Genomic DNA, 21,936 nt, shown 5'->3' on the forward strand with positions numbered 1-21,936 from the left:
TTTTCAGTCTCGGCAGCAGATCCATGGGTCAAGACCTACCAGGGATGATGAGCTGCTGTGCTCATTGGACCTGACACTTCTCCAGGTCTGTGCAGATCCCGTTCTTGCTAATGAAGAGCTTTCTCCAACGTGCGCAGTGTGATTTACTGCTGGCCTGATCCTGTCACCTGGATGGGTTGGGAAGAAGAATGTAGGCATGCAAGGTCTGGTTGAGGTTAGACTGAGGATGTTAGGGCAGTGCCCCATTTGCTCAAAGGGAGTCGGTATCAGAAAGCTTCCGGTGAACCAAGATTCTGTATAACGGGAGGATCAGCCAAGCTATTGTTTCGGCTTCTTAATCCTCACCATCTTCTCTGCCTTCAGGTCGTGGCCCTTGGCTTTTTCTCCGGGGAAAACACCTATCTCCAGAGCAGCTGGAACGTCCTGGACGGAATCCTCGTTTTCGTGTCTATCATCGACATCATCGTTTCCATGGCGTCGGCAGGCGGGGCTAAGATCTTGGGGATCCTTCGCGTACTTCGGCTGCTGCGTACTTTAAGACCCTTACGGTATTTTTCTTTCCCCTCTGCAGAAGCACCCGTTAGGGCTACCTGATTTCCCACTCATGAAGAGAATGGGGAAATCAGTGTGTTGAAAGGGCTGTTTTGATCTCAAGCATTGCCCCAGGGAGAAAAGGTTAGACACTTCCTCTCCCAGCATTGCAAGCAAATTTAAGAAAATGAGAAGAGTTAATCCTGGATGGTCCAGAAGCCCATCTAAGTGAACATCCAGGAAGCCTGCTCTCGGGACATGATCCCCAGCAACTGTTTTTTGTGTAGTAGACTGCCTCTGAACACGGAGGCTTGCGAATGGAGTTTGCAGCCCCACACCAAGAGTGCCTTTCAATAAGAAGAAAATGGGGAGACCAATCTTGGGACATGTGGATTACGCCTAGTGTGGTTTTCGAGGGGGGGGGTCCTAAGCACAAGGGGAGCCAACATGGCGCTCTTAGACCAGGGGTTGGCAACGTGCGGCCCATGGGTGGGATCCAGCCCATGAAGACCGTTTTACCGGCCCACAAGCCATCCCCCAAACTGAGCCACCCACTCGCCGATTCCCCATGTGCTGTGCTAAACCAGCACAGTGCGGTGAAGGGACTCGCCGAGCGACGCCGGAAAATCATGTCTGCATGCACGCAGATATCGGAAATTGCTTCTGCGCATACCCAGACGCCGAAAAACGCTTCTGCACAGGCATGCTTTTCAGTGTCTGGGCATGCGCAGAAGCGATTTTCAGCGCCACAGACATGCACAGATGCAGTTTCCGGCGTCGTACTGTGCCGGTCCAGCCCACGGACGATCTCCGTGGGAGTGATCCAGCCCATGGTCAGTAAGCCTTGCCGACCCCTGTCTTAGACTGTGGCTCCCTGCAGGCCCTGCCAGCATGGCCAGAGGTCAGGGACAATGGGTGTTTGTGTCCAACAGCACCAGATAGACTACTTCTCTTTTGGAGGACCGGAAGCCCATCAAGGCATTGTTTGGGTCTGTACCTGAGGGTCAGAGCATCCGCTTTCCATCCAGGTAGTCCCAGGTTCAGCATCTCTCGGTTCGGGCTGGGCATCTGCCCTGCCTGAAACTCTGGAGAGCAGACAAACTGGACTCAGTGGACCCCAAGGTCTGGCTTGCTTTAAGGCACGGGTGTCAAACACAAGGCCCGGGGGCCAAATCCGGCCCGCCAGACCTCGTCATGTGGCCCTCGTCATGTGGCCCGCAATCAAGGCGGCGACCCCCCTTCCCTTTCTTTCTTCCTCTCCCTCTTTCATATTCTTTCTTTCCCTCTCCTTCCTCCTTTCTTTATCTCTGTCTTCTCTCCCTCTTTCTTTTTCTTTCCTTCTTTATTCCTTCTTTCCTACTCTTCTTTCTCTCACCTCTTTCCTTCCTCTCTCCCTCCTGCTCCCTCTTTTCTTTCTTTCTTTCTTCCTTCCTTCCTTCCTTCCTTCCTTCCTTCCTTCCTTCCTTCCTTCCTTCCTTCCCATCTTTCTTCCTCTCCCTCATTCTTATTCTTTCTTTCCCTCTACTTCCTTCCTTCTTTCTCCCTTTTCGTCTTCTCTCCCTCTTTCTTTTTCTTTCCTTCTTTATTCCCTTCCTTATTTCCTACTCTTCTTTCTCTCCCCTCTTTCCTTCCTTCCTCTCTCCCTCCCACTCCCTCTCTTCTGGCCCTTAAACCCTGGAACCAGGAGAGCAGCTCCAGTGAGTCAACCTCAGCCAGTCCCTTTGGTGAAGGGTGGTGGCTCACTGGCAGAACATCTGTCCTGCATGCAGAAGGACCCCAGCATCTCCAGGTACTAGTAGCTCTGCAAAGGTCCTGCATGAAATCCTAGCGAGCCTCCACCACCCAGTGCAGTTATCAAAAATCATTTTTCAATAAATTGTACAATAATTGTACATTTGAATATCTACTTGCCATTATTCTGACTGTTTCCGCTTTCAGAGCTAGTTATTACTTACATTATTACAAAAATCGGAATAATTGAATGCAGTGACAATAATTTATGATAATAAAGAGTGTACACATAGTCCTACAGATACAACCGGCCCTTTGAGGGTGACCAAACTGCTGATGCGGACCCCGATGAATTTGAGTTTGACACCCCTGCTTTAAGGCATCTTCCAGCATCTTTGGGCAAGAGCAGTAGCTCCATGGTGTGTAAGATCTGCTTTCCCAGTCCCGGGCTCCATCCCAGACTCCAGAGGATGGTCCTCTGCCTGAAACCCTGGGCAGCTGCTGCCAGTCAGTGTAGACAACACCCGCTCAGTATAAAGCACGTTCCCAAAAGCCAGGTTGGCACATTCTGGCCCATCCATCATTTCCAAACTGTCTTGAGCAGAGCATCTGCACAGCTGTCAGGTCAGGAAAAGCACCATTTATTTCACTAGGCTTGTCACGCAGGTTGATTTATGCTTAGGGTTCAACACCGGGCTGGCAGCTTTCCTCTGTGCTTTTGGGGAGGAAAGAGTAGCCAGGCTGGCCTCAGCTCTGGAGCAACTTTTGTGAAGAAGAAGCTTGCTTCCTTCATTGTTTATCCTCTAAAGCAGAAAAGGTGGACATGATAGAATTTTTTCAATTTATGGATGGCATGGAGAAAGTGGATAGAGATAAGCTTTTGTGTGGCAATGACCCTCCTTCCCATGAAATAAGACACAAGACACACTGTATAGATTTTAATTGGGCGAAAAGGCCACAACTTTATTGGTTACGGATGTTGAGCGGTATTGGCTTAAGCATTGAAACCTAACCACTAAATCTGACTGCAACCCGTGTGTTGCAGTCTGTGAGAAGTTAACCACCAGAAAGGAGCCCAGTGGTGTACATCTACCGGAACCGCTTTCTGTGGCTGCCATTAAGGCCCTGACCTCCGCAGGCTCAGGACAAGCTCCGCCCCCAACACCTTTATCGGAATATTTCACTACTCTCTGGGCAGATGATGACGTAATTTATGCTAATTTCCAATGCCTAACCGCCAAACCAAAGTTGTGACGAATTGCTTTGAGATAGGCGAAAAAACCATCTTGGCTAGCCCAAGTGGGAAAAGTCCTACCAGGCCCCCTGGCCAACCAAGGCGACCAACCGAAGTCCATAGCAGCGTCAGCCTAGCCTAAAGGGTGGGCGGGTAGGTGATCCGAAAGGGGCAAGCGAAGGCTAAACAGGCAGGAGGCAAGGTGGCACGGAGCAAAGCGGTGGTGGCCCCAGCTGGTCTTGCTATGCTAGCAAACATCCGAACAGCTGAGGGGGAAGCGGGCAAAGAGGCAGAGTTCCCGCCTCCGCTCTGTTTAAAGGGGGGGTGAGGCCCTGCCCCCTAGCCAACCTTATTGGTCAGCCCGGGCGTGACGTAGGCAGGAACTCACTGCACGCGAGGGGCTGGACTCCCAGCCCCATCGCAAGAGTGCAGAAGGGTCCCGCCCACAACACCACCTCCGTTGGGATGCGGAAGTGGTTTTATCCCTCTCGCAAAACACTAGAACACTAAAAGATTCAGGACAGATTGAAGTCAAGACTTCCTCATGCAGTGCATTGTTAATCTGTGGAACTGGCCCCCGCAGGAGGGCAGCAACAGACACCGACTTTGAAAGAGACTTCGACAAATTCATGGAGAGGTGTATCGATGGCTACTAGCCACAATGGCGTAGCACTGCCTCTAAACATGGAGGCAGCAATGCTTCTGAATAACAGTCGCTAGGAACCACGGGAGGGGAGATTGCTCTTGTGTTCAAATCCTGCATGGAGGTTTCCCTCGGGAATCTGGTTGGTCCCTGTGAGAACAGGATGCTGGACTAAATTGGCCATTGGCCTGATCCCGCAAGCTCTTCTTGCATTCTTTCTTAGAAGAACTATGGGTTTTTATTTGAGTACATTTTTTATACCCTGTCTTCTCCCCTGATGGGGCAGCCTACAATTAAAAACAAGAACCACTGAAAACATAGAACATTTAAAAGAACAATTGAATATTGATAGAATTAAAATGATATATAAAACATGTAAAAACCGTACCGATAATTGCAATAAAAACAGTATAGCACCAGATCTTTCAATAAAAACAGTCTGTTCCCAAAAGCTTTCTGGAACATGAAAGTCTTGCTGGAACATGGCAAAAGGGCAGCAAGGAGGGAGCCTGTCTAGCTTCTCCAGGGAAGGAATTCTAGAGTCTGGGAGCAGCCACTGAAAAGACCCTGTCCCATGACCCCACCAAGCATGCCTGGGAGGGTAGCGGGACAGAGAGAAGGGCCTGAAGACCTCAGAGCCTGGGCAGGTTCATATGAGGGAATATGGTTTTTCACATAGCTTTCGGCTTTATATGTCACTAGCTGGCCCTGCCACTCGTTGCTGTGGCTTTTTGTGTTAAATGGACCTTTCTATGTTAAATGGACCTTCAGAGTCTCCCTTCAGAGTCCCCTCACCTTCAGAGTCCCCCTTCATTTTGCACACAATAATTCCCCCCAATACGCGTGTTCTGTAAAAATTTCTCCCGGCTGGGCAATGGTGCGGCCTAGTCAGTTCTCCTGGCTGGGCAATGGTGCAGCCTAGTCAGTTCTCCCGGCTGGGCAATGCTGGGCCTTGTTGCTGCAAAAGGCCTGTTTTCAGTTGGTTGCTGTGGAATTTTGTGATGTCACCGATTGTCTGCAGCCAATGGAGACGCTGCTTCTCTGTTCTATTTCCCAGCATGCACTTTGATCTGATCAGTGTGTTCTGAAACACAGGTTTTGGGGGGTTTTAAGTTGCACAGGTGTGACATCTGTCTTTAAAAATGGTATGGTGTCACTCGTGCAGTTACATTTGACTTTGTGTCCAAATTTCAACTCTATCAGTCAAGCGGTTTTGTTGAACATTGGAGAGGAAGGAACATACCCAGTTTACATTTTTTATATATATAGAAGATAATCAGCATTTTGAATTGTGCCCACAAGCAGCCAGTGGGGCTGTTGTGTATGCTCCATATAACCAGCCTTGGTCAACAATTTGGCTGCAGCTCTTTGATCCAGTTGAAGTTTCTGAGTGGTTTTCCAAGGCAGCCCCACGTAGAGTGTGCTACAGTAATCCAAACAGGATGTAACCAAGGCATGCATCACTGTGGCCAAATCAGACATTATTATTATTATTATTATTATTATTATTATTATTATTATTATTATTAGAATTTATATACCACCCTATACCTGGGGGTCTCAGGGCAGTTCACAGAATAAAATCAAGATATATAACCACAAAATCATACTGCCAAGTTGCTGTCAGAGAAATAAGGGACTGGGCCAGAAATAGCAGACCAGAAGTAGCACTGCCGCCATTTTGGAACTGGGCGGAGCATGCTCAGAAGTGACTTTTGATGCTGCTTTGCCCAGTTCCAAAATGGCCGTCGCGCCAGAAGTCGCACTGCAGCCATTTTGGAACTGGGCAGAGCAGCATCAAAAGTCGCTTCTGAGCATGCTCCACCCAGTTCCAAAATGGCCGTCGCGCCAGAATAAACCAGGGAAAAACAAAAAAACAGCTGGGAAAACGGGGATTTCCCGGGGAAAATGGGAAACTTGGCAGCTATGCAAAAATAGCTATTAAAAAACAAAAACCAATAGCCCCCCCCCCCCAAAGAAAAACACATTTTAAAAAGGCATTGGGTGTAAATTGGATCAACCAAAGGCCTTGAGGTGTTGCAGTCCTGAGCCGTTTAAGGCTTTATAGGTAAAAAACAACACTTTGAATTGGGTCTGGAAACTAATCTGTAGCCAGTGCAGTCGGACCAGGATCGGTGTAATATGCTCAAACTGTCTTGCTTCAGGGAGCAACCTGGCCGCTGAATTCTGCACCAGCTGAAGTTTCCGAACCGTCTTCAGAGGCACCCCTACGTATAACGCATTGCAGTACTCTAACCTTGAGGTTAGATTCTCAAGGAAGGAGCGCAGCCAGCACACTAGCTTTAACTGTGCAAATGCAATCCTGCCCAAATGAGCAAATGCTCTTCTTTGCGGCTTGATGCGCGCACGTTCCTGCCGAGAAACCTGAATCAGGTCAGGTTCCAACCGCTACCCATACAATTAACCTTCCCGTGCAAGCAGAAAGGTTGGACTTGTTTGGAGCGCTGAGCATTATCAGCCCCGCACGATAAACGCCTTCTCCTTGCTTGCACGGCGCATATCGGGCCGACGGCCCCGTCATCTAAATGACATGTCAAATGGCAGAACCTCACAGTTGTTCCAGGAGGGGCAGACATGACCCCAGCATGTGGCGTGTCAGCCATGGAGCAGTGCGGGTGGGGGCGGCGGAGATAGCAGGTGAGGAGCATAGCTGCCAAGTTTTCCCTTTTCTCGCGAGGAAGCCTATTCAGCATAATGGAAAATCCCTTTAAAAAAGGGATAACTTGGCAGCTATGGTGAGGAGTCATATTGGCTCTGAGCAGGATTTGCATTTGAACCACAGCACGGAACGCTCTGGGAACTCGGAGCTGACGCTTCCCGCTCGATCCCACCGAGCAGCAATTTAGCATCTTGGCAAGAGCTGAAATCAGATGACCCTTCCAGTGTCTGAAGTGGAGCAAAAGGAGATGTGTGTTTTGGTTAACTATTGAGCCATAAGCCTGGGGAGGGAGGGAGATCACCCGCTTGGGGAATTCTTGTCTGCTCTCTGCTTAGGTCTGCGGTTCCACATCAAGACAGGACTGTTCTTTTCCTTCTTCTTTTTTTGTAATATATTTATTAAGATTTTTTCAAACAATTAAAAAAACATTTTAGAAACATACAGAACACAAAAAATACAAAAAAAATACAAAAAAATGTAAAAACAAAAATTCAAGCTTATAACCCTTGTTGCTAATCTGTTGACTTCCTCATTCCTCCTCCTTCTGCAATTCTTTACATTTCTTCAGTTGTTGTTGTTGTTTAGTCGTTTAGTCGTGTCCGACTCTTCGTGACCCCATGGACCATAGCACGCCAGGCACTCCTGTCTTCCACTGCCTCCCGCAGTTTGGTCAAACTCATGTTCGTAGCTTCAAGAACACTGTCCAACCATCTCGTCCTCTGTCGTCCCCTTCTCCTAGTGCCCTCCATCTTTCCCAACATCAGGGTCTTTTCCAGGGAATCTTCTCTTCTCATGAGGTGGCCAAAGTATTGGAGCCTCAGCTTCACGATCTGTCCTTCCAGTGAGCACTCAGGGCTGATTTCCTTAAGAATGGATAGGTTTGATCTTCTTGCAGTCCATGGGACTCTCAAGAGTCTCCTCCAGCACCATAGTAAACTCTAAATCTTATATAATTCTAGTTATTTCTTAATATTACCTTATTTCTATATCTTTTACATCTTAACCTTTTATATTCTCTCCAAATCTTTCTTCTTACTTAATTTATCATCAACTTCTAACAATACTTATTTTACGCCATTGTATTATCTACAACCTCTGTTTTATCTCCCTCACTAGTTCTAATCTATTATATGCTTATTCTTTATATAAATTTTGAATTACTTCCAGTCTTCTTCCACCTCTGCTTCACTTCGATCTCGGAGTCTCCCGGTCAGTTCAGACAGTTCCATATATTCTATCAACTTCTTCTGCCATTCATCCACTGTTGGTATTTCTTCTTTCTTCCAATTCTTTGCAGGGAGAATTCTTGCTGCTGTTGTGGCATACAAAAAGAAAGTAACATCCTTCCTAGGTATATCATCTCCCGTTATCCCAAGTAAGAAGGCCTCTGGTTTTTTAACAAAGGTTAGCTAGGGATGGTGGGAGTTGTAGCCCCCAAACATCTGGAGGGCCGAGTTTGGGGGTGCCTGGTTTTGAACAACAGCAGAGGTTTGAATAAAGCATGGGTGGAGGGTCTTCAGCAGCTGGTCTTCAGAAGCATCAGTGCCCCTGACAGTGGAGGTAAAACACAGTCATCAAGACTAGTAGCCATTCTCCCATTATTTTGTCTAACCCACTTTCAAAGCTGCCTAGGTTGGTGGCCACCCCTGCCTCCTGTGGCAGTGAGTTCCACAGTTTTAACTGTGTCCTGCATTGAAGAAGTCCTTTCTTTTTTCTGTTCATTGGATGCCTCGGACGCTGGAGGAAGAACATGACCAGGGGTAGGCAACCTAAGGCCCGGGGGCCGGATGCGGCCCAATCGCCTTCTCAATCCGGCCCACGGGCGGTCTGAGAATCAGCGTGTTTTTACATGAGTAGAATGTAATTAAACTCATTTTATTTAAAATGCATCTCTGGGTTATTTGTGGGGCCTGCCTGGTGTTTTTACATGAGCAGAATGCATGCTTTTGTTTTAAATGCATCTCTGGGTTATTTGTGGGGCATAGGAATTTGTTCATTTCCCCCCCCAAAAAAATATAGTCCGGCCCACCTCATGGTCTGAGGGACGGTGGACCAGTCCACGGCTGAAAAAGGTTGCTGACCCCTGAACATGGCCTTCATGTCCCGTAGTCATTAGTAGCTTTAACCTCCATGAATTTGTCTAAATTTGACATTGGTTATCTTCTTTGTCAGAGTCATCAGCAGGGCGCCGGGACTGAAACTTGTTGTGGAGACTCTGATATCCTCTCTCAGGCCTATCGGCAACATCGTGCTCATCTGCTGTGCCTTCTTCATCATCTTTGGCATCTTAGGAGTACAGGTAACAGTTTTCCTCTCTCGTTGGCTCAGCAAACCCCTAGTAAAGATTTTCTAGCTCCCATCCACTCCAGCAGCCAGCTTGTCCCAGCAACTTAAGTCATCTAGAGCTAGGGGTTGGGGAGAAATTCATATTTAAATGCAAACTTCACCTATTTTCACTTCCTGAAACAACTGTGGAACCAACACGTGACTGTCCTTCGAAGCGTGCGCTCCTCTGAATTTTGCAATGTTAATCTTCAGCCCAAGAGCGTGCACAAATCTGCATACAAATGTATGTGTTAGTGAAAACGGCATCCCAAAAATGCATGGTGTTAGGGGGAAATGTTTGCAAATAAAAAAAAGATGTATATTAGGCAGATTGCATGCAAAAAAAAAGTATACTTTCAGAAAAATGTGCCCTAAATTGGGGCGTGGATTCTAAGGATGTTTTTTTATTTAAAAAAAACTAACACAAAAAATGTGGAGATCTGAACTTGACTGGAAGCATGAGAAATGGAGAGAAACTGAAACCATTTTCTTTAAGATATTTATATACCTGAACTAAGGCTGGGTGATATATTGATATATTGTCCAAAACTGGTTTGAAGTCCATATTATAACAATTTCATATTTTTTGACCTGGCAATATTTTGTGGTGTGTGTGTGTGTGTGTGTGTGTGTGTGTGTGTGTGTGTGTGTGTACCAACACTTCTCTCGATTTGTTATGAATTTATAACCCACACATTCATAAAAATATAAAGCAAGACTCATAATCTCTCTCTCTCTCCCCCTGGTTTTTGTTTTTATTTGTCCTCCTCAACCCAGCTGTTTAAAGGCAAATTCTACCATTGTGAGGGGTTGGACATCCGAAACATCTCCACCAAGACCGACTGCAGAAATGCCCACTACAGGTGGGTCCGGCGGAAGTACAACTTCGACAACTTGGGGCAGGTAAGGAGAAGATAGAAGACCGTGCTTTTACCACCAGGCAAACTGACCTTTGCCTTCCACCTGTACACATCTTGTTAGCCAAACATAGTGTTGACTCTCCATACTCATCATAGAAATGTAGAGTTTGAAAGGACACCAATGCAGGAATCTCAACACGTGGGTTCCCATCCAATTTGAAACCAAACCAAACCCTGCTTAGCTTTGCAAATGTGCTAGCAGTTTTATTGCTGCACCACCAGGGAGAGTCGTATTCTTTCTCGTTATGCTTCAAGGTCCCCAACCTGTATATATTTAAAGTGCCATATATGCGTGAAGCTGAGGCTCCAATACTTTGGCCACCTCATGAGAAGAGAAGAATCCTTGGAAAAGACCCTGATGTTGGGAAAGATTGAGGGCACTAGGAGAAGGGGACGACAGAGGACGAGATGGTTGGACAGTGTTCTCGAAGCTACCAACATGAGTTTGACCAAACTGCGGGAGGCAGTGCAAAACAGGAGTGCCTGTCCATGGGGTCACGAAGAGTCGGACACGACTAAACGACTAAACAACAACAACAACAATATGCATTGCCATGCATATACTGTACACTGTCCTACACCACGGTGGAAAAGGGACGCAGGTGGCCTAGGGCTTGCCGATCAGAAGGTCAGCGGTTTGAATCCCCGTGACGGGGTGAGCTCCCGTTGCTTGGTCCCTGCTCCTGACAACCTAGCAGTTCGAATAGAAACAATGAATTATTCCAAAACATATGTCAATACAATTAATTCAATGCTTGTGTTCATTTTTTTTTAAAAAAAAAATAGCAATCTTCCACTTCATAGAGATCAAAACACAAGACAGTTACAAATAATTTCTTAATAAATTATGCAAAAAGAGAGAGAGTTTTGTATATAATAGTGTGAAATGTGATTGCAGGACCGAGGTATTTCCTTGCTAGTTACTCTGGAATATCTGTTAGATAATGAAGAAATGGACGTCCATGAACACAGCCTTTATGTTGATTTCCAAGCTGCGTCTCCATTCTGTGGCTGGCGACTTTATTACTTCTACAGTTATTATTACCAGCTGTTTTGACTCTTAGGAAACGGAGGTAGCTTTCTATGGCATGCCCTGAGCCATTGCTGAAAAGTGAATAGCCAAAGGAGAACTGGTTTCACTGGTTTGTCTCCTTTTCTTCCACAGGCCCTAATGTCCTTGTTCGTCCTCTCCTCCAAAGACGGCTGGGTGAACATCATGTATGACGGATTGGATGCAGTTGGCATCGACCAGCAGGTAGAAGCTAAAGATCGTAACGCTGTTATTGGGAGAGAGCTTTAAAGGGCTTTGCATATCCATCCTTTCATGCTTGGCATATGCAGTATTGTTTGTTTGTTTGTTTGTTTGTTTGTTTGTTTGTTTGTTTGTTTAAAAAGTTCTGTATTACAAAAAAATTACATAAAACATAAACAAAACAGAAAACACCATAAACAAACCATGGACACTAACTTACCACATATCATCTAACATTACACATACTTTGACTTCTGATTCACCTCATTGTGATTTTTAAACCTTGCAAGCACAGACACACAACTCTCTGCAAGCATAGCGGTTGCTCACTGACTCCTCTCTTACCCCCCCCCCCACTTCTTCTCCTTTGTTCTCTGACATGATCAGACCTCCGAGTTTGGGGGGGAGGGAGGGGGCTTCCCCCCCACTCGATTGATATATCACCCAGCTGCTCCCTCCCTTCTGGTTTCCTAGTTACTATCTCAACGCTGGGTAGCTCCTCTCTCAACTGTGCAGCTTCTGTGTCTGCCTGTCTCCCTGCTTCTGGAGATGCTGGAAGCAGGGGGGGGGAATATTCCCCCTCCTATTCTGTTAGGTTCTGCAGTGCCGGATATACTTATAAACTAAACAAGCTCTAGTTTAGGGCCCCACTCTCTAAAGGGGGGGGAAACTTAATGTACATTTCCAAAATACAGATGGGTGGGGTATAAATAAATTATTATTATTATCATCATCATTACTATTGCATTGTGAAATCATAAAGGCAAGATGAATAAGATGTATTGGAAGAAATATGATTTAACATTGCGGTGTGGATCGATAAAGGAAGAATAACTACTTGAATAACTGGGGAAATATTTTTGTTAAACGAAAGTCTAAGCAGGAATTGAAACATGCACAGCCCATGGAAACTGAGAAAGGATGGGAAATTAACAACAAAATGTTAAATTATTTTGAGTAGTGGGGGGAAAGAGAAGCCAAAGAGGGAGAAAAAAAACATCTTGAAAGCCGGGGCGGGAAGTCAACTTTAAATTTGTTTTAAATTTGAATTAATCTGTTGTTCATTTGTATATAAAAAAAATTGAAACTCAATAAAAAAAATCAGTTGGCAAGAAATGTGTGGTGTGGCCTTATGCTAGTGTTTCTCCAACTTGGGTTACCAGCTATTGGTGGACTATAACTCCCATCATCCCTGGCCAACAGGACCAATGGTCAGGGATGATGGGCATTGTAGTCCAACGCCATCGAGTTGGAGAAACACTGCCTTATACTACACTCTTCCCTGATGGTGGGTCCATTGAACCTTCACGTGCTCATCCCACATTGCTCTGTCTCTCTCTCTGTCTCCCTGCTTCCTTCCCACCTCCGCCGCCAGCCCAGCCAGAACCACAACCCTTGGATGCTCCTCTACTTCATCTCCTTCCTCCTCATCGTCAGCTTCTTCGTGCTCAACATGTTTGTCGGGGTGGTGGTGGAGAACTTCCACAAGTGCCGGCAGCACCAGGAAGCGGAAGAGGCCCGGCGGCGCGAGGAGAAGCGGCTCCGCAGGCTGGAGAAAAAGCGCAGGAGTAAGGCGATATACATGTCTGGTCGGTAGACAGCGGTACAAATCACAATCTTTCTGAGCCTTGCCTGCTTCCAAAGCAAGATATCTTTTGCCCCCGGATTCCTTTTTTGGTTTGCTTTGGTTTGACAACGGGACAGAAGAAGACGCTCTCGCTCTCTCGCTCTTTTTCCCCCTTCCCATTCCAATTTTTTTGGAGATGCTTTAAGAGTCAGAGGTGACCTTTCCCCCGTTCCCCTCCCATTGGCTCCTATTGCGCACTCGGCACGGCTTACCCAAATATCCAGGACTGCAACGGGGACTACAACTCCCAACAGCACCAGCCAGCATGGCCAATGGTCGAGGACGATGGGAATTGTAGTCCAGCAGTGCCTGGACGGCCAGCAGGTTGCGGGGAGATGGTGTGGACCTCACTGACCTAGATGAGCCAATAGTGTATGGCAGGCTACCTACGAACTACCCCTTCGTTTAGAACGATGAGGTCTAGAATCTTACTTTATGGTTAAGGAAAAGGACATAGTTGAGTGTGAAGCACATGCCTTACATTCAGAGGGTCCCAGTTTCAATCCTCCGAATCTGGGCTGGGAAAGACACCTACCTGAGATTTTGGGGAGCCGCTGCTAGTCAGTGGACACAGTACTGAGCTAGAGGATCAGGGATAGGAGGGTCCTTGATGAACGAAAGGTCCAAGTTGCTTTGCTATGTATGAATTCTGAGGACAGGAACCTCAATTCTGGGTGAAGTTGCTGGCAGGTTCCTTCAGGCACGGTTTAGGACGCTACATTGAACGCACCCACCCAAATCTCCAGTGGGTTCCCCAGCCACACGTCTCTCTCTCTGTGTCTGTCTCTCTCTCACACCTTGTTTCTGATTCCCAATGGTGTCCTGTTGCCCCTAACCCTGGGACTTAAAGCATCACCAATGTTATTTAAGGCACATCGATGGGATTCCCTATGGTACGTTTTTTTAAAAAAGGAAAACAGATCCACTAGCTGATCTTTTCTTTCTTTCTTTCTTTCTTTCTTTGGAGGGTCCCGGTGCATGGTCCCCGCATGCCACACAGACGCTGCATGGGGTGGGGGTTGGGAATGGCAGAGCGTGGGGGCCGGGGGTAGTGCGGAAGACTCCCAGCTTGGGGGGTCGAGGAGAAAGAGCCCAAAGGCGAAATCCCTTTAGAAGAGATGCACATTCAGCTATCCCACCGGTGGGGGGGGGTGGGATTCTAGATTGGACTGGCAGCCTTCTGGGCAGAGTAGGTGGGGAAGCCAAAAGATATTCCCATGATCCTCTTCCCCCTCCTTCTCTCTCTCTCTCTCTCCCCCCTCTCTCTTTCAATAGCAAATTGAGTCAAAGGCAGAGGGGGTGGCACAGGTAGGGGGGTGTTGAACACCTACAGACTTCCCCTTTGCTGAATTTTGCCATTTTCCAGCCAAGCAAACCGAAGCCAGACAAACAGCACCATTTTTCCTACACCAGCCCTCCAGCCACTGCTGGAAGGAATGCTGATATCTATGAAAATATAAAAACCAATGTAAATGTTCGGCACAGGCAGCCCTTGATGCTTTTACCACCACTTCGGCTGCTAATCTTTAGAGAGCGTTCCTCAACATATTTTTTCTGAGAGAGGGAGGGTATGCTAGTTCACATGCCTCTCTCCATCGCAATCTCCCAGGCTTTCTCCACCCCCCACCCCCCAATAGCAGCGAAGTCGATATTAAGTGCTTCGTAAACATTTCCTTTGTAAATCCATGAGAATCGGCTCTGCCTCCGCTCCCAGAGGACGGGCGTCTGGGGCCAGCTGCAAGATGAGTTCAGAAAGGGCAAGAGCGCCACAAAGTGTGGGATGCTCTGAGATCTGCCCTCCCGAAAGTGCAGAGAAAAGCTTTACTTTTCCATTCCAGTTCTGTTCTCCATCTTGAGCTCCCTGCAACGATTTCTTGTAGGTGGCCCGAGGACATGAATCTTCCTCGAATCTTCCTCGGGCATCTTTCCTGCCTCCCTCAATTTTGGAAATGTCTCACAAACTCCCACCTGCTCCCTCCACTCCAGTTTCTTAAGCGCCCAAGATGCTTGAAGCTCAATATGGTCCATCCCTGGGGGTGGGGGTGGGGATTGAAGGCAGGAACACCTGCTTTTGGTCTGTTTCTTCCTTGTCTTTTTATTTTCTGCCCTACATAGCTGCATGTCTGCCCTAAATATTATTTAGCTGCCATGTGGTCGTAAGTAGCTGTGATCAGAGCAAGCTCAAGGTTTTGCGTTTGGGGGATTCTGGGCTGGACTCCTTGTTTACACTGGGGTCAGGAAACGGCACCGTTAATCTGGGTTTTAGGATTTGCGCCTTTGCAATCCACTGGGCTATAGAAGCAGAGCCTGCGATAAGCTCCATAGACCCACAACTGCAACCAAAGTCGCTTAAATGGCTTATTGGCAGATATTGGAAAAAGTAAGAGCACCGGCAGAATAATAGCATGAATTGAAACGACTCCATAGAAGCATAGGCAAAAAATCAAGGCTGGGCAATGTTAAACAGCCACGCAAGGCAGTGAGAACAGAAGGAGCATATAATCAAGGCAGTGTGGTGTTAAAATTAAAGCACAGCAGGAACATCTAAATAAGAATGATTGAGTGGAAGGAATTCCACAAAGATCTTTGCAGCAGGGGCCTCATGTCTCAGGTCACACCAACCTGTTTATGAGGAGCGGCTTAGGGAGCTGGGTATGTTTAGCCTGGAGAAGAGAAGGTTAAGGGGTGATATGATAGCCATGTTCAAATATATGAAAGGATGTCATGTGGAGGAGGGAGAAAGATTGTTTTCTGCTGCTCCAGAGAAGCAGACACGGAGGAATGGATTCAAACTTCAAGAAAGAAGATTCCACCTCAACATTAGGAAGAACTTCCTGACAGTAAGAGCTGTTCGGCAGTGGAATTTGCTACCAAGGAGTGTGGTGGAGTCTCCTTCTTTGGAGGTCTTTAAGCAGAGGCTTGACAGGCGTATGTCAAGAATGCTTTGATGGTGTTTCCTGCTTGGCAGGGGGTTGGACTGGATGGCCCTTGTGGTCTCTTCCAACTCTATGATTCTATGATTCTATGCTTTATCTCAGGGTGTTTCTCAAAGCAACATCCTGGTGTGTTACAGGGCACAGCCTCTTATGAATCCATGGCTTCTCTGGTTGAAATAGTCTGCCTAGCAGTAACGCTAAGGGAAGCTCCTCAGCAGAGACCACACAACTGGTGTTTCTCATTATTATTTTTTATTATTCATTTTTATTCAATTTTCAAATAATATAATGTATATCCACATTTCCCATAATCCAAGATACACATACAGTGGTACCTCAGTTTACAAACACAATGGGTTCCGGAAGTCTGTACTTAACCTGAAGCGTACTTAACCTGAAGTGAACTTTCCCATTGAAGTAATGGAAAGTGGATTAATCCGTTCCAGACGGGTCCGCGGAGACTTAAACTGAAAATACTCAAACCGAGGCGTACTTAAACCGAGTTATGACTGTACAGCATTCATATATATATTAATTTCCCATTATTATTATTTCTTGCTGAGTAGTATCTTCCTGTAACGTAAACCCTTAATATATCAAATATTTATCAAGTAAAATCAAATAGGGGGGGAAGAGAAAAAATTAACAAAAAAAGGAAAAAACCACTTCCTGTCAGTTCCTTGTGCAATATACTTCTAACCACGAATGTACATAAATCAATAGCCTTTTTTATATTGCCTATCTATTACAAACTGACATCATTTTGCATCCTTAATTTTCCCAACTCGTTTACATTATTTATCACTGTCATAGTTGTTAGTATGTCACAATATTTTTTTACAACTGGTGTTTTTCAGCTGAGGGCCACATTTGCCATATTGGCCCGGATATAAGACATACCCGCAAATAAGGCGCACCTTTAAAACAGAAGGCTTATTTGCGGTGTGGCCCGCCTCCTAGCACCACCGCCCTGGGCAAGGGGGTGGCCGGTGCTCAGTTCTGAGCGCACTGCATGCCCGCCCCCCAGCACTACCACCTCTCGGCACTATCTCCTCAAGCCGAAGCCGGCCACCACCACCCCATTCCCCCACTCATGGCGGTAGTGCCAGGAGGCGGGCGCACCGCACTCGGTTCCAAATATAAGTCGCACTTTTAACTTTTCATAGTTGGAATTTGGAAATAAAAGTGTGGCTTATATTTGGGCCAATATGGTAGTTGTAGGCAACTTTCTGGGGGTTGCATGTTAGTGGGGCAATGGAGACAACGCTTACCTTAGCATCACAGGTCACATTCTGGCCACTCAGAGGTTCCTGCACACGCTTCCACCCTCCTTTTAAGCAAGCAAGAAACGTAAGACTCAAGGAGGGCATGGAGTAGGAGGGTGAGGTGTATCACCTGGGCTGAGTCTCAAGGACCAGGTAAGGATGTGTAGTGTTTGGTCCCACCCCTGATCTAAACATATCCTCCCCCTCCCACCGTAACGAAGGACTGAAATCATGGTGGAGGAGGTTCCTCCCATTTTTTTCTATCATGAAGGGTTTGGGTGGTCTTGCTTTGGTTTTCTACAGGTGACTTCTTAGCAAAAAAAAAAAAAGACGGCAGACTCAGAAAGATCTGGCGCGCGACTCCTTCTCTGTGGCTTGTGGTGGATCTGTGAGTGTGTGTCCGTGGCCAGTGGTCATATCTGTGAGTTGCAGCAGAACTGAGCTGGGCTTGGCCTAGTCATGTGTCACTTGGCGCTTTTAACTGGACGGGGAAAGAGGCTGCAGCTGAATCAACAAAACCAGTCCAAGTGGGAAGAAGGCTCACCCATGGCCGCTTCCTTCTCGGGAGTCAGAAGTTTTCAGAACAGGTCTCAGGGGCAGAGGAGCATCATGACGATTGAGAAGCCATGGACAGAGGGAAGGAGTGCAGTTCAAAATCAGCAGAATCCTACATAGCTAGCAAATTTTCCACTTGCTCGCCTTGACCAGCCATCTGTCTGTCGTCATCCCCCAAACCAGTTTTCCCCACCTTTATCTAGCTAGTGACGTCAAAGGTGGGCATTTGGAGTTGAGGAGCCTGTTGTGTTGTTCCAACCCACTTTTGTCCTTGGCATGCCAGGCTGGCAAGTGTTATCCCTCCCCCCCCCACCCTTACAAACCAATTCAAACCTTCAGAAGGAGCTGCCGAAGGACTATTGGAATGAATGCATCCCCTGGAGAAATCTAGAAATTAACTGCATACAGAAAGTTCTCAGTCTCTAAAGTATTAAGCAGGGAGGTGGGGAATTTATCTGTGTGCCCAGATTAAACCTCTCGCTGGTATGGCATGGGATGGTCTCTTGTCAGTGACTCGGTTTATTTTAAGTTATGAAATGAGTGCAGCAGAGTTTCCTTTTCCGAGAGGACTTCTTCTCCCCAACCCCAACACTCCTGGGCCCCTGCTGTGTGCAGAATCTCACACATTGAGCTGTTGGTGAGACCTGTCCTGGAGCTTCATGACCCCAAGGGAAGCAGGAGCACATCAAGGAAACATACGTAGTCCAGACTTGCCTCGTATATGTTTGTGCAGCAGTGTGTGCTTTGGCTTCTGTGGGGCTATGCCTTGGTCCCAAACCACAATAACAAAGAGTGAAGTCAAGCCCACCATTCCCCGGCCATTGCTGCCGCCGCTGTGGCACACCCCTGTGCGTCCTCACCTTTGCGCCGTGCATGAATTGGCATCTCTTCTAAGGGACGTTGCATGCGTTGTCGGACAGAGCATGAGCACCTTGTTGCATGTCACTTCCAGTGTTGTCAGGGTGCTACTATGTATGCGTCTCTAAGTTGAAAGGACTCCTCCTTTCTTTCACCCGTGCACTGAAGGTATTCCAAGAGCTTCCTTTCACTCTGTCTTCTCAAACCCACCTGAGATGTCAACCTGAGCTTCCTAGCCCCCTTACTGAATTACTGTAGCATATCTGCACACTGTGCCATTTCGATTGTGACTTTGCTTCATAAGTCTCCAGCAAGAGTGGTGAACCTGTGGCCCTTCAAGACTACAACTCCTATCTCCCAGGACTGCTGGGTGAGACTGATGGGAGATGGGGTCCAGCAATTTCTGGATGGACACAGGTTCCCTACCCACTGCTCTTCTGAGCCAGTGACTAGGATACCTTCTCAGGAACTCATCATGTGTGGTAAATCATGCTGGGCAACTAGCCTGAGCACCACAACCAGCATTTCACTTGTGGGGTGCAGCCTTAGAATGTGTTTTAGGAACCCGTCTCAGTTCATAAAGGACAACAGTAAGGACTCCAACAGGCCTGGTGTCAGGCCTCTGCAAGGACCAGGCTCCACTGGTCAGGGTTTGCAATTGGGTTGTCAGTCTAGTTGAGCCAGAAGCAAGTACATTGTGCCAAACAAGCAAGGGTCAGTATCCAAGGCAGCAGATGATGGCAAGAAGCCTACAGGGTCCAAAGCAGCCCAGTGGTTTCAGCACCATGGAGAGCTCCAAATAAGCATTGTGCTCCAGGAAAACCTAGGACTGGATTGAAGCCTTTTATTCCTCCAAAGTCAGATCACCCTTCCCATGCTCCACACCTTCCTTGAGGAGCAGACTCTTTTAAAGGAGGAAAGCATCTAGCTTGGATTCTTGCACCTTCTCCTTCTCCTTTCAGGTAATTTTTCCCAGACTCGTGAAGGATGACAGTTCCTAGGGATGTGGGGGCTGGAGATGTAGGCTTCAAGAGTGCAGACTCTAGGAATCTCAATTCATATCCCCCTCATTTGTCTAGCTCACGCCTAGTCATGCTTTTGGGGGCACCTCTTCCTCCAGTGCCACTGGTTCAACAGAGGTGGCCAGCCTATCATCTTCTGAGCTATGGCTTCGAGAGCTCCTTTTGGTCCCTGAGCCTGCATTTTATTATTATTATTATTATTATTATTATTATTATTATTATTATACCCTGCCCATCTGGCTGGGTTTCCCCAGCCACTCTGGGCTGCTTCCAACAGACATTACAATACTGTACTCTATTAAACATTAAAAGCTTCCCTAAACAGGGCTGCCTTCAGATGTCTCCTAAAGGTCTGGTAGTTGTTTATCTCTTTGACATCTGGTGGGAGGGCGTTCCACAGGGCAGGTGCCACTACCGAGAAGGCCCTCTGCCTGGTTACCTGTAGCTTTGCTTCTCGCAGTGAGTGAAGGCCCTCGGCGCTGGACCTCAGTGTCCGGGCAGAACGATGGAGGTGGAGACGCTCCTTCAGGTATACTGGACTGAGGTCGTTTAGGGCTTTAAAGGTCAGCACCAACACTTTGAATTGTGCTTGGAAACGTACTGGGAGCCAATGTAGGTCTTTCAAAACCGGTGTTACGTGGTCTTGGTGGCCGCTCCCAGTCACCAGTCTAGCCGCCGCATTCTGGATTAATTGCAGTTTCCGGCTCACCTTCAAAGGTAGGCCCACGTAAAGTGCATTGCAGTAGTTCAAGTGGGAGATAACCAGAGCATGCACCACTCTAGCAAGACAGTCTGTGGGCAGGTAGAGTCTCAGCCTGCGTACCAGATGGAGCTGGTAAACAGCTGCCCTGGACATAGAATTGACCTGAACCTCTTTGGACAGCTGTGAGTCCAAAATGACTCCCAGGCTGCGCACCTGGTCCTTCAGGGACACAGTTACCCCATTCAGGACCAAGGAGTCCTCCACACCTGCCCGCCTGCTATCCCCCAAGAACAGTACTTCTGTCTTGTCAGGATTCAACCTCAATCTGTTAGCCGCCATCCATCCTCCAACTGCCTCCAGACACTCACACATTTCCCCGCCCCTTTGTTAGAACTACCCAGAATCTTTGTCATACCCAGGATTCCATTGGCAGAAGTTCAGCAAAAGGGTCTCCAAAATGAGAAAGTTTGAGAGCCATCACTATAATTCAGGTATGCAGCTCACGGGACTGGGCTTCGAGATTGTCCGTATTTGGACAGTACTCACAAGTGATGATTCTTCCTTTATCGGGCTTTTGGAAACTGGTGCGTTAATAGAGTTCAGTCGTTGTCACCTGTCTTTGTTTTGGTCTTTGCATGATGCACAAGAAAAGCTATTTCAGCCATGTGGTCCTCCCTGCACTCCTGTTTTTACATAAACATCCAAAGCCTTGCTTTTGACACGGAGGCCGGTAGGATTAGCCATGCTAGCAGCACACAGTCTGCTTTGAGCAGATTTATGAGACTCTCGCAAATAACGTTGAGAGCTAGAATCCACCCAGCCAGAAAAAAAAAACAAAAACATTTGCTTTCTACTTTGCTTTCAGATTGCTTGGCTGGGAGAAATGTGGGTGACCCTGGTCAAAAGACATATGAAATGTCCTTTTTAGCCATCAAGAGAGGACTGGGGGAGATTAATGGCTGAAGGGTCACCAGCCAATCTGGTTTCCTTTTGATCTGATTATTTAAGCTGGTACATTCTGATCCGGTTGTCTTTTGCATCAGCAAAACAATCTGCAGCATTAACGTCAGCTGGAAAGCACTCGAAAGGTCAAGGGCCGGGGACCACAGCCTTACAAACAGCCGCAAGGGCAGCTCAAGGAGCTTGCTTGTTTCTTGAAAGAATCTTTACTTTTGCTCTTTAGCTGAAAATGTTCCCAGAAATGGTTTGCAGATCATTAAAGAAAAAGATGGCAGTGTCATCCTTCTGAGCAAAAAGATACAAAAGGAAAAAGCAAAGAAGAGGGAAGAGGAAAACAGTAAACTCAGGCCCCAGTTCTTACAGTTCTTATAATGGCCCAATTTGAGTCTAATGCCTCATTGTTTTTCTTTATATGTTTGGCTGCCTCTGCATCTTCCAGCTCTCAAGATCCATAATATTTCTTTATTATCAACAACATTTAGATGCCCCCCAATGGCAATGTTCTCTGGGCATCTTCCAGGCATGGGTGGCTATTAAAAAGGATTGTAGAAAACCAGGAGAAGGCTATTGAGGCTATGCTCTGGCTCCATAGGCAGCATTACTTCTGGAAACCACAGGAGGGGAAAGTTGCTCTTGCAATGAGGCCCTGATTGTGGGTTTCTCACATGGCATCTAGTTGGCCACTGTGATTTCT

General features: G+C 47.1%; 1 protein-coding gene across 2 annotated transcripts in view; it reads left to right on the forward strand.

Annotated features, from left to right (window-relative positions):
• The window catches only part of CACNA1H (calcium voltage-gated channel subunit alpha1 H), a 393,193-nt gene that overhangs the window by 340,626 nt on the left and 30,631 nt on the right, over positions 1–21,936 (forward strand). For both annotated transcript variants that reach the window (XM_060282381.2, XM_035130681.3), the window contains exons 21-25: positions 364–548; positions 8,992–9,118; positions 9,922–10,047; positions 11,230–11,319; positions 12,692–12,884. In XM_060282381.2, the coding sequence (XP_060138364.2) occupies positions 364–548; positions 8,992–9,118; positions 9,922–10,047; positions 11,230–11,319; positions 12,692–12,884 (721 nt within the window). The remainder of the gene's footprint in view (positions 1–363; positions 549–8,991; positions 9,119–9,921; positions 10,048–11,229; positions 11,320–12,691; positions 12,885–21,936) is intronic.

The sequence above is a fragment of the Zootoca vivipara genome, chromosome 13 (genome assembly GCF_965207765.1).
Source record: "Zootoca vivipara chromosome 13, rZooViv2.hap1.1, whole genome shotgun sequence".
Lineage (NCBI taxonomy): Eukaryota > Metazoa > Chordata > Lepidosauria > Squamata > Lacertidae > Zootoca > Zootoca vivipara.